The 13,549-nt window shown below is 50.1% G+C and overlaps 1 protein-coding gene across 1 annotated transcript; it reads right to left on the bottom strand.

Moving 5' to 3' along the window:
* Positions 1-1,550: 1,550 nt before the first annotated feature.
* LOC135809041 (uncharacterized protein K02A2.6-like) lies at positions 1,551-4,380 on the bottom strand. Its single transcript, XM_065322301.1, has 2 exons — positions 3,408-4,380; positions 1,551-2,245 (listed from the first exon to the last, which is right to left on the bottom strand). Exons 1-2 carry the CDS (start codon positions 4,378-4,380, stop codon positions 1,551-1,553), a joined length of 1,668 nt encoding a protein of 555 aa, XP_065178373.1.
* Between the last annotated feature and the right edge of the window lie 9,169 nt (positions 4,381-13,549).

The following is a 13,549-nucleotide window of genomic DNA, read 5'->3' as shown; positions in this document are numbered from 1 at the left end:
TGCTTACTACTATCAGGTCCAGCTCCAGCTGAAGGTCTGCGCTGCCAGACACTGTGACTTCATAGTCTGGAACAAGGAAGAGCTGCACCTGGAGCGCATACTTCCTGATGCGCCGTTTATGGCTGAAGCCTTGGAGGCCGTTGTAGATTTCTACAAACTCGGAGTACTACCGGAACTAGCCGCTAAATGGTATTCAAAGAACTTTGATAGCTTACCTGACGAACCACCAGCAGCAGCGGGCGCTTCAGCCACAGTGGGTCTGCCGAAGACTACATTGTCATCGCCGGGTGGTTGTTACTGGGACGGGAAAGAGGCCGGTGATGTAGCGAAGTGTGCTAGTACTGATTGCACTCGCCGCTTCTTCCATGTGAAGTGCCTAGGTCTCAAGAAGAAGCCCGGTTAGAGCTGGCATTGCCCTGAATGCCGCAAGGCAGCTCACCAGAAGAAGTCGAAAGCTTGAGGAGTGGTCCTACCTTTCAGGAATACTGATACTGAGGTATTGTCCAGCATTCACTGGTCATGCATGTTCTTCATTTCACAGTCTGCCGTATGGTATGTACGTTGCTCAAGTCTACCCCTGACAATGCCGTCATCCTGCAACTTGTACTGTTACATTGTATACGCATGACGTCGCTGGATATCTTGTGTATGGAGTATGGCATAAACTAGTTTTCTAAGTTTGAGGTATTCAAATCGTATGTCAGTAGCGATTACACTATTGTACCTCATCAATCACATTCTGTATATTGTGTGAACCAGTGTCTTCTTTTAAACCAAGATCCTCTCCATAGTGAAAGCCATTGGACCACCACTCAGACTTTGTTGTGCCTGTGAAAGGCATTGCGGCAACAAGAGAGATACACTAAACTCCCAATTTGGCTGAGTTTGACTCCTGGGAAAGGGAATGGAACCCCAGCATTGAAGTGGATTTACACCCAAAGCTCATCCACAATCGAACAAGTTCAACTTGTCTGGGTGCCGATAGTGTTAGTTTATATGCAAATATTGAAGTTCACATTGCCAAACACAAAGACAGTTTCATTAACCATGGTGTACAGCAGTTTTCCATTTGATGCTATTAAAAAAAATAAAAACAATACATTCACAGTTCATCGCATAGCCGACCAGTTCAGGCATCCAATGTGTAGTGTTTTAGTCCGTGACTCACAACACCCAAAAACAAAGCACAACCGTAGTTCACTTATCCAGTACGCAACTGGTTGAATAATACAGAGTAGAGCAATATAAAATGAAGATAATGGAGGTAGTCCAAACACACGAGATAGCTAGCATGCATGAATGGATGAATGCCAAGTGCGGTCATTGGACACTTCCAAAAGGTCTAGTATTACCAACAATAGTCTGGCCATCAGGTGATTCACAATGTCTGTGGTTACAAACACCATAGTCCTCCCTTCTAAAATGGAACATACTTCTGGGACTAGAGTAAAGATCGTAAACGTCAAGATGAAGATTGAGACAGAGAAACACGAGCATACAGTGAGGTGTAGTTCCGACATGGTCAACATGACCGGGGTTGTTTCTACTTTCTACAGGCCCAAGCGAGACACTGGCTTGCGTGTCCGCAGCGATCGGCGTAGAGTCGGAGTCGGTGAGGCTTCGGTAGCGTCAGCCTCGTGCTGTTGTGGCACTGCAGCCGGCTCAGGCTCGGGTGCTTCTGCTGCGATCGGGTGCTGTGCTGGAGGGAGACACGGTGCAGCCACAGATCGTGTCGGCTCATCAACTAGGAAGGACGGGTGTCCCGCACGTAGCTGATCCGGGTGTCGCTTCCACTGTGCGCCTTGGCTGGTGACAATCATGTACGTACGAGACCCAAGCTTCTCGACTATGGTCGCTGGAATCCATCCGGGATGGTTGGCGTTCCGGTAATCGGGTGCTAGAACGGCGCCTCCAACCTCGAAGGATCGTGCCTTGCCAGCAGGCTCTTCGGTGGGCGTCTTGGCATTCTGTTGTGCCGTCGACGGTCGCAACAAATCCAGACATGATCGTAGCTGACGGCCTAGGAACAGCTTCGCAGGCGTTGCGTTTGTAGCCGGATGGACTCCTCGGCGGTAGCTCATCAAGAACCGGTCAGCAGCAATCTGTGCAGGCGTTGACAGTGGTACTGCCTGGATTGCCCGTTTAAAGGTCTGGACGAACCTTTCATCTTGGCCGTTCGTCGCTGGATGATACGGCGCTGAGCGTCTGTGAGCGATGCCGTTCGAGGCGAGGAACTCGGCAAACTCTGCAGATGCAAATTGTGGACCATTGTCGCTGACGATGAGGTCTGGGCAACCATATCTGGCGAATACTGTCCTGGGACTTGCGATGGTAGCCAAAGACGTTGTGGAAGGCATCGGAATGACTTCGGGCCATTTTGAACGGGCATCGACAATGACGAGCCACATCGTTTGCCGCAATGGACCAAGGTAATCTACGCGGACGCGCTGCCACGCGCGGTCCGTCAGGCGAAATTACTGGTCAGTCGGCGTCACGCATTTTTCACAAAATTTGCGTTTCACCTGCTGGGAGAGTATGCCGTGTACTCGAGTCTCATCCTGAGCCCGTTTTTTTCTTCTTTTTTTCAGCTCTAGTATAGCTGTATTTTTCATTGCAAAGCCGTCCTCGATTGTTGTGTTCGTTGTTCAAACGAAGTGGACATTCAATCATCAAGGCAGAGGACATAGGAGCCTGATTGGAGTTTCTCGTGGCATAGGACGGCCACACAGAGACACTTTGGGATTTTCTGAATATAAAATACCGTACGCACGATGCTGAGATCAATTTGTGCGATATCAAATTGTTTGTGATCTACCACATCGAGCAGAACGGGATCCAAACACAAGCTTACCGACGGTTAGGCTGCCGACCTGACTGGACAAATGATCCCTGGCTTCACCAGACGCCAGAAGTCGGACACCATGTCCTTTGTCGCGACGTCCATCTCCAAAAAGAACTCCATCTTCGTCGTGAAAAGGCTTGAAATACTCAATATTCAACCGAGATTCGCGGACTCGCGCTTTTCTCGGATCGATTAATTTCCTGCTGGAACAGTTGCAGGGCAGCTTCCCGCCACTGTTTCAACAGGCGATGGCTCCAAAGCGTGCCGGGAACAAGCCATATCGAGGTTGCAAGCCACCCCTCTCAGCAAAAAATTCGAAGAAATTCGAAATTTCAATGGTGGAAGATATACTATGAAGAGAATTTCAAAAAGTATGTTTCGCGGAGCGATCGCTCAACCTACGTCATTCAAACTTTGTAGGATGGTTCAGACGTACATGCTAGGCATGGAACCACAGGCGATGATGCCATAGCTGACACACAGAGTAACACACACAGCAGAATCGTGTGCACAGATACTAAATTAGTGGACGTCGTCATCTTCTTCCCGCTGATCTCGAATGTACTATGACGTGCTATTTCGCCTGACGTGGCATGCTCCATCGGTGCACTGGTGCTGCAGCAGGTTCGCTCTGGACACTTTGGCATCCGAGGCATGCTTTGACTGCGTCTGCTATGTCGCCGTCCAAGCCCGGCCACCAGAGGATGCTTCTCGGCCAACGCCTTCATTCGTACCATTCCTGGATGGCCTTCATGAAGCTCTGTCAGGACAGCTTTCCGGTGGTCCGGCGGAATGATGACGCGATTGCCCCATAGCAAGCACTCGTTGCTAACGCTAAGCTCGTTGCGGCGTTGGAAGTACTGCTGTAGCTCTGCTCTTGGGCCCGACTTCGGCCAACCTTGGAGCACATAGCGATGGACCTCTGGCAATAGCGGGTCGCTGGCTGTTGCCTCCTTGATCTGCTCCACTGTCACTGGGAGTGGTTCGCATTGGTCCATGTAGAACATGTTGACCGCTTTCTCTGCCGTATCTGGTGCCGGAGGATTTCCTACTGGCAGGCGTGACAATCCGTCGGCGTTGCAATGCTTGTCTGCTTGGCGGTACATGATCGTGTAGTCATGTCCGGCCAGGAACATCGCATAGCATTGAAGACGTGCTACGGTCATAGCAGGCAGGCCTTTCCTCGGGTGGAAGATTGATACCAACGGCTGGTGGTCCGTGATAGTAGGTGATGAGCCCCAGAAAACTGCGTACTTGCGGCACGTTCTCCGGCGGTGGAGCATCACAATTGCATCAACCTTGCTCGGCATCGTATGCAGGCCTTGTGCGCTGATGGCGTGGTCGCAATATTCCACTTTCGGCTGAAAGAAGTGGCATTTGGCCAGGTTGAGTTTGAGGCCCGCATAAGCGAGACGTTGGAGCACCTTCATCAGCGTGTTGAGGTGGTCCTCCGGTGTGCGGCCAGTGACGATGATGTCATCGATCATGCACTTAACGCCTGGCAGGTCTTGTAGCAGAGAATCATGGCTCGTTGCCATAGCGCTGGAGCAGACGCGATCCCGTATGGGAGACGGTTGAGTCGAAACAGACCCAGATGGGTATTGAGCGCAAGCAGGGGCTTTGACTCGTCGTCCACCTCCATCTGCGTGTACGCTGCCTTCAGATCGAGTTTTGCTTCAGTAATAACGAGAACATCCAGGGAATGGTCGGAGATGAGGGATTGAATTTCAGGGATTTTATGTCTGAGGCTACGCACATTTAAATGACCGATATTGATGTTATGATTAGTATAATTACTGAGTAGAGATATTGGTGATGGAGGATGTGATCTGGGGGTGAACGGTGTGGTGCGAGTGGGTTTAGAGGACACATGTTTACTGATTGGAACCGTGGGCGACTCGATCAGTCTCCCAATACCACTTCCGCGCCGTGAAATCCTCGGGCCAGAACTCCTTGTCCAACACTTTTTGCCGTGTACGTTTCAAGGAACACCGGGTGTGCGTACGAAAGTCCGAAGTACTTTGTTGCGGAAATGTAGCACTTGATTACTTCCACTTGCTTCTGAATGGTTCCAAATCACCTCTGACTAATATTATTAACCGCAACTCTTGAAGTATATCACAAGTCGTGGTTCTGGACAGCGGGCCCATAATTGTCTGTCTTTGTGTCTTCTTCTTTTATCTCCACTTTTCCTTCTTTCATAAATACACATCCACATCGGATCAAGCACACAGGCATACATGGTATGCTGGTAAACTCCAAGGAGACTGAAAGAAGGCAGGAACAGAATAAGAAGGAGAATAAGACAATTCGGATCCCAATTACCGGGAATTGAATCTACAGCTTTTGGAAATAACCTTCGCACACTATTGTACCACTTCAGACACATTCTACATACAAACACGTGCGCACGCGCTGTCATAAGCACGACACGTGAACACAAACAAGTCAAAATCAAAGGAAGTAAAACCATACCTTGTTGTGAGCTTCCAGTAGTAACAACCATACTCATGCATTCCTCCATAGTCGTCATAGTGATAGGTCTCTCCTGCACAGTTGAAGTTGTTATTGACGTTGACGGGCCAACACCAGCAGAAGATGTCGCAGCAATGGACAGAGTGTACACTGTACCAGCAGTCAAACCATTGATAGTGATACTCGTAAGCTCACTATGTACAGTACTGACGTTGATGCTATGGTCCGCACGATAAGAAACCATATACCCTTGTGATCGGTCATTAAAGTCCAGGAGGCTGATAGCAGTCCAGGAGATGTTGATTTCTTGTGCACTTGGATAAAGATGAGTTATATTTGGAGCCCTAGAGGGAGCTGAAAAAAATAATCAATAAAATGCAGTATTAAACACTTGTAAGTTTGCCATGGATGGGTATCGCCCTCATCTCTTGGTTTGCTCCACATATTAGCGTTGACTTATTATTATTATCATTATTATTATTATTATTAATTCAACATCTCCTGGCTCGTCAGAAGACTGCCAATATATATGAGAAGTCGGGTGGTAGCCAACCACGGCGAACTGAATAATAAGGAGAGAAACAAAGAGAGTACTGCAAGGGGAGGCATGACGAAAATGGTGAGATTATTCAGGACGAAGAAGCTGAAGCTTGAACTCCTTAATGTCTGTGCATGCTTTAAGGCTAGTTGGCAGGGAAGACCAGAGAGTGTACGCAGAGAAGATAGGAGATTTCAGAAACAGGGAGGTATTGGCACGGGGTAATGAGAAGAAATGACGTGTTGATCTGGTGGACACAAACCAGTTATACTTAGCAAAGTGTTTGGGAGCCAGGTCTAACAAGATCATGTGTACAAGGATGCAAAGATGTTGCTGGTGTCGCTCTAAGAGGGGAGATACTGAAGCTAAACTGTAGAGACGTTGGGAGGAGAATGTTTGATTTTTGCGAAACAGGATTTTTAGAAGCAGACGCTGGTGTATTTCCAGAGTTTGAACAAGGGCCTGAGACAGACCGCACCACGCTGTGTCACAGTAATCAAATATAGGTAGAATATACGACGTAAAGAACAATTTTCGGCAATGGTCATTTAAATGGTGGCAGTGAGGTTGCAACATGCCAAGGGAGGAGCTAGCTCGCTTGCATACTGACTGGACCTGTGGGGGCCAGGACATATGGCTGTCGAATATAACACCAAGGTGTTTGTGTTCATGAACAATTTTAACCTTAGCATTGGCTCCTGGAAAGTGCAACGGCTGAGTAGGCGGCGATGGGCTGATGAACATTGCTTCGGTCTTCGCGATGTTGGGCCTCAGCTTCCAAGCTTCCATCCATGCTATGGTGGAGTTAATGCCGGTCTGCATGGAGGTAACGAGGTTGGACGGCGAGCTGTCAGAGCACAACAGTGCAGTGTCATCAGCAAAAAGGCTGACGTCTGGAACTAGAGAGGGCAGATCGTTCACATAAGTTAGGAAAAGGAGTGGACCCAGTATGGACCCCTGTGGAACACCAGACACTACAGGTAAAGGATCGGACAAGGAAGCAGCGACACGGACAGTTTGATGACGGGACGACAAATATGACGACAGCCACTGCAGAGCTGTACCACGTACTAGGAAAATGTGCTCAAGCTTTGCAAGTAGGCCTCGATGCCAGACTGTATCAAACGCTTTTGACAGATCAAAAAAGACAAGACCTACATGCTTCTTCAGGTTATGATGTCCGTAAATATCCTGGATTAAGCGTGTCAATTGCAAAGTAGTTGAGTCGCCACGACAGAAGCCGGATTGTGCAGAGGAGAGGGCAGGGGTGACATGGTGGTAGAGAGATTCATAGAAGATGCGTTCACAGACCTTGGATATAGTTGGTAGGAGGGAGATGGGCCTGTAATTAACAGCTTGGGAGCGTTGTCCTTTCTTAAAGATCGGGACAACAATAGCAGATTTCCACGCAGATGGGAAGACTCCTGCACGATATGACAAGTTGAAGAGCAAGCACAGGGGATACGACAAGGAAGGCACCAGCAGTTTAAGGACTTCATTTGGAATACCGTCTTTTCCAGGAGACTTGCAGCTCTTAAGACGTTTCAGTTGTTTGCGGACCACACCAGTTGTTGTAAAGACCTCCAGAAGTGGAAGGCCGGGAGAGACAAACTGTTTGTTCAGAGTGTCCGCAATGGACTTTGCCTCAGACTGACGGTTGCCATCAGGATCAATCAAGCACTGAATTGGGGCGCGAGAGACACTGGGACGCTGGGTGCGAATGAACTGATAGAGAGAAGGACGATTGGGTGATGAGATTGTTGCAGAGAGGGAGCTGATGTAAGAGCGGTAGGTTTTACGGGATAGGTATTTGACAAAGTTGCGTTGAACTCGGTAGGCCTCCATATTGACAGGTGTTGGAAATTTTCGGCTGACACTGAAGAGGTCTCGTTTACGTTTCACCGCAGATACGAGGACAGTCGACACCCAGGGTGGATTGGATGTCACAGACGATGTGCGTGTGTTTGACCGACAAGAATGGGTGGAAAAATCAGCGAGGTGGTGCTGGAAGGTTTGTTCCAGGACGATTGAAAATCGATCGACTGCGTCGTCAACAGTTGGGGAATTGCCTGGGCGTAGAAATGACCAGTCACAATGAGAGAGATCGGAATTAAGAGAGTCCCAGCAGTGAGAGGGGACATGACGATAGCGGTAAGGGAAATGTTTGCGTGGTGCTTGCTGCAAATGTTGGCCAGGCGATGGTGAGAGCTCGAACCGACATGACACGGTCAGATGATCCGAGGATCCAAGAGCGCAAGTCGTGTTAATATCCGTTGCAAGCTGGGGGTTGTTGACGAAGAGAAGGTCTAAGCACGACTGGGTCCCTGCAGGTGTTGTGTGCGTTGCGGTATTCACAAGCTGCTCTAGTCCGAAGCAGGTGAGGTGGCGGTAGAGCGCAGCTCCCGCGGGGGACGTTGAGTCAGTTGGGCACCAGTGCTGGTGCTTACAGTTGAAGTCTCCAGTCAGTATGACGTGGTACGAGGACATGGGGATAGTGACCAGGGCATCGGTGAGCATGTTACAGAAGTGATTTATCTCTGTGCTTTTGGCAGAGGGTGGGCGATAGGCACTACAGACAATAATAGGCTTTGGGGAGCCGGAACAAGGTTTAAGCTCCACCCACACTGTTTCACAGGTAGGACGACTGAGGTCGTTGCGAAGTTGGATACAACTGAAACGATGATCACGAACGAGAATAGCGACTCCACCATATCCCCTGGAGGCGGTACCAGACTTGTTTTCGTTAGGAGGTCGATCACGCCGAAAGGTGGTGTATCCAGAGAGATACTAAGAGCGACACTTGGAGCTAGCCAGGTTTCACTGAGGCAGATAATGTCAGGTCTGTGGATCTCGGCAATAGCCGACAATTCTGCGGACTTGTTGAGAACGGAGCGGCAGTTAATGGAGAACAAGTTTAGCTTTTCCTGGCAGCGCGGGTAGTAGGGCCGAGCCAGTGGATTTAGGTGGGAATTGGCCATCATTCGCTAGCTGTTGCGACATCGTTTGTGCTGGTGCCAAAGCTGTCACTTTTGAAGCGCCAGGGTCGGATGGTGTGGGAAAGCATGTCAGGCCAGAATGCCTTATTGGCTACTTTCTCCTCGTCGGCTGCCTCCACAGTCACGCGTGCAATGCAGTCCTGAAGTAGGCTGATGCATAGACGACGCATTGCACTATGTCGACCCCATGATCGGAGCACCATTTAGCAATAGATGATGCGGAGCAGTGAGGTTGCACGTTCCCAATATAAAAGACCTTACGCTTTGCCCGGGGCGCTGCCGTCAACTCAGCAACATGACCACCGGCGGGGGGTGTTTCGTTTGTGTAGCGGGACTTCTCCTCGCGCTTGGTGATCAAGGATGTCTGCATATTAGTATTGCCTTCTACGGGTGTGCTTGAACGCTGAGCCCTGCGCAAACGCTTTGCTTGGACGTCCTGCCATTCGGGTTGAGGGGTGTGCGTACGGTGTGAGACGGAGTCGACAGTGCTAGGTTGCTGTGCAGTGTGTGCACTGGGCTGGCTGGCACTGCCAGCATGTGCGTGTGTACCGTACAGGATGTGTACCGGCGGGCTTGAGCTGGAGGGTCCAGCGGGTGCACGTGCAGGTTGTTGGGATGTTCCTGCTAGTACGTCGCTGTACTGTGCTGTGCTGCCAGAGGTCGTGTGGCTCCCGTGTACGCGTGGCATGGCATGCTGTGTGTGTACTGCGGTGTGTACGCTATTGTCTCTTAGGTCAGCAATTTCCCGCCTGAGTTGTTGAATCTCAAGTTTCAAGGGCGCAATTTCATCGTCTCTGCCCCCCCCCCCCCCTTGTCGCCATCATCTCCTTGTTTAAATCCATTATTGTGGTGGACAATGAGGCTAAGGCAGTCGTTATATCTTCTATACCAGTCATACCTTCCAGGATGGGGTGGAACCCAATCCCCTCCTTCCGGAATGCTCCTACCAGGTCTGGCCGCGAGAGAGAATCAGATTTCGAGATGCCGTTCCGGGTGGCCAGATTTTGGAGGCAGTCAAACGTCAGAAGGGCCAGGTCGACATGCTCATTGGTGGCCATAGTCCACAGTACAAGTCACAGACTCTATGGGTTACAGTTGCAGACTCACAAACAAGCTGAGAGGATGTTGAATCGCGAGTACATGCAGAGCTTCAAATTTTTCATCCGCTCTACGAACACCACAAAAAAGATCTGCGTATACTATGATTTTTTAAAGATAAATGATTAAACTACGGAGAGTGGGTAAGGCGCAATGATACGTGGTACAGTGCACACGTACTCTAGTTGTGCATAATCTGTCAGTGTACAGAAAGTCAGAAATAGCATGCAAATGGGTGAGATGCAAATATTCTTACTTACTTCAGCTGTGTTACCAGGTACACACAAAACACTACTCCTCTGTCACCACTCTACTCCTCTATCACCACTCTACTCCACTGTTGACGTATATTATAACCACTCTGCTGTATTGTCACCACTCTACGCCACTGTCACCACTGTTAAGTATAGCTTTCACTCAATTCTCCAGACACAACAGGCAATGGGACAGGTACGTAGAACGACATTGATTGGGGTAGACGAAGAGACGGAGGCAAAGACGAACTACTACGACTACATTATGGGAGAGAGAGCGAGTCGACAGGAGAGCATGCAAGATAAAGGGCATGGGTAGCTATGGCAAAGGTGGACGCGCAAGTAGCTACCCAGGCCAACGGAACAAAAGGTGAGTACGAATACTACGAATACGATGTGTACAACTACAACTACATGCATGCAGGCCAGCCAGAAAAGGTACGGGAGGAGGTACCTAACACCACTCTACTCCCCTGTCACCTCTCTACTCCACTGACACCATTGTACTCTCTTGTCATCACTGTACTCCCCTGTCGCCACTGTACTTCACTATCACCGCTCTATTCCACTGACACCATTGTACTCCACTGTCACCATTCTACTCCACTGGCTACTGCAGCAAGAAAGTTCCAAGAACTGGCTGCAAGGGAGTCCGGTTTCCATGGTTGCACAATCGGGACCAGTAAGATCGCCAAGTGAGTGAAACTCCAGTTAATACAGAGGAATCTTCCTGGTCGGAAGAGAAAAAACGGTTACGACTGCTGATAACTACAAGTAGGGATCCACAACAAGTGGCTGATCTGAAGCATCGGCGGAACACCCTCTCACACCGAATCCGGCTGCAAGCAAAGGATCTAGCATCGAATGAGCTGGACGCTCGGGCGAGGGAAGTAGAAGCAAAGAAGGATACAGCACAGATGTTTCATGCAGTCCATCTACTCCAGCGACAAAAACAACAGCCTATCACTGTGCATGATGAAACGGGTAGACAAATAATACAGCCAGTCTCAGTAGCCATCCAAATCACCGACCACTTTTCTAAGCTGTACACACCGGAGCCTGGTGCACTGTTGCTGCGGTGACCGGGCCTTGCCGACCAGGATTGCGCTATTCAGTACCGCCGGCTTGAGCGGCCCATTTCTGAGGCAGAGGTGACACAGGCAGCTGGAAAGTTGAACAATGGCAGGTCAAGTGGCCCAGATAACATGCCAGGGGAGCTGCTAAAGTACTCACCTGCCCTCGTCTACTCCAATATCGCCCAGGTCCTCAACTCTGCCGTCGAGACAGGCCTGCCCCTGAACAGCATCGGTAGTGGGTCGCTTATTCCGTTACAAAAGCCTGGCAAATCAAGGGGACCAGTCGCTCACCTGCGGCCCGTGGTTTTACTCACAGCGCTCAGGAATATTCTATCATTGATTGTGCTGCGGAGGATCAACAAGGACGTCAACAACTTCGTTGCACACACACAGAGTGGTTTCCGCCCCAGCAGAAGCACCACAGATGTTGTGTGGTCATACCGATGGTTGGCAGCTCGATGCCAACGCTATCGCTGTGCGCTGGATATCCTAGGCATTGATATGTCAAAAGCGTTTGACTGTATAAGCAGGCCACGGCTTATCTCGGTGCTGGGATCGTTCTTGCAGCCGGATGAAATCCGAATGATCAGTTACCTCCTCCAGGACACTGTACTGCGGGTTGTACTCCTATCCGCTAAGGGCCCGTCATTCCCCACTCTCCGCGGCACACCCCAAGGTGACTCGTTGTCTCCTGTTCTTTTCATTGTGTACCTTGAGGGTGCGCTGCGTGATGTCCGGCCTCTTCTTCTACCACGTCCCCCTGCCGATATCTCCCTGGGGTTACCAACTGAAACTGCCTACGCCGACGATGTGGATTTCGTGACTACTGATGGTGAGAGGCTGAGGACCCTCCTTTCAACCATATCCAACAAGCTCCTCGAATGGGATTTGAAAGTGAATGAGACCAAAACAGAGCACACGCACATCGAACGGCACACTGATCGCATCGAGGAGGAGTGGCGAACCACCAAGAAACTCGGGTCCCTATTAGGTGATGCCGAGGATATGCTACGGCGACAGCAACTGGCAACTGTTGCCTTTGGTAAACTCTGGACGGTGTGGATCCGTAGGTCGCTAGTTTCGGAGGATCTCCGCATCCGGCTCTATAATGCCTTTGTACTCCCTGTACTCTGCTACAATTGTGCAACATGGGCACCAACGAAACAGCAGCTGAGCCGTATTGAGGCCTTCCACCGAAAACATCTGCGGGCGCTAATCGGCATTGTGTTCCCGAATCGGATTAGGAACGAGAGGCTCTATGAGCGTACCGGCGCGGTTCCTCTCGGCATTATCATCATGAGAGCTAGGTGGAGGCTCTTTGGGCGCGTCCTCCGGCTCCCGGCTGACTCCCCACCGTCACTGGCCATGGGAGCGTACTTCGCAGAGCCTCGTCCAGCGGGCTGGAGGGGACGACCAAGACACACACTACCAACGCTACTACAAGATGATGCCAAGCGGATTGGACTTTCCTTGTCAAGCAAAGTCGATCTGGAGGCGTTCCGTGCCCTTGCTGCTGACCGAAGCGGTTGGGTGGGCATCTGTGCCCGAGTGGTGTCGGCACCCTAGTTTTTGTCTTCTTTTCGCATATTTCTTCTTTTTCTGAAACTGTTGTGGTCTTTTGTATCTATTCGAAGTGGCTTATGCGAACATTTTTGGCTGGTTTGCATGATTTGCATGCCCATTAATGCAGCTGCAAGCCCTGCTGATGTCTACGCGAACAAGCACATAATAATAATAATAACTCACGCAACAAGACGTCTGGAAAAGCCCTGGGCGAGCACTACCGACTTCACCATGGCGACGAGGTACTGCCGCTTGGCGAGTCGGCATTCACAGAGGTTCGCGTCCTTGCCACTGAGTCGGATCGGGCCAGGAGGAGAATACGCGAAGCAATACAAATTCGCGACACGAGCCCCAGCATAAACAATAACGCAGGGTGGGACCTCCTGTGAATTCTCTGGTGAGGCCTTGTACATATTTCTGGCCCTGATACTCGCTCTTCCTGGATGGTGGTGGTTTAGCACCCCTTGAACTAGTGCACTGTTACTACTACTGTTGTTGCTAGCGCCTGCAATTACATGTCTGCACGAACCTAGTGCACATGTACATTCTGTTTGTTGCTTGTACCTGTGCCATTTTTAGAGTTGTCGCGTATTGCGTTATTTCTATACCTGGGTTTTTTTTGGTGATGTTTTGTCCTTTTGTTCTCTCTCTCGTCATAGTGCATGCAGGTGTGATTTGTTATCAGTTTGCAGCGCTCCTCGTATATT

The sequence above is a fragment of the Sycon ciliatum genome, chromosome 1, assembly GCF_964019385.1.
Source record: "Sycon ciliatum chromosome 1, ocSycCili1.1, whole genome shotgun sequence".
NCBI lineage: Eukaryota > Metazoa > Porifera > Calcarea > Leucosolenida > Sycettidae > Sycon > Sycon ciliatum.
Note: the sequence above shows the minus strand (reverse complement) of the source record. Positions and strands in the feature narration are given on the sequence as shown.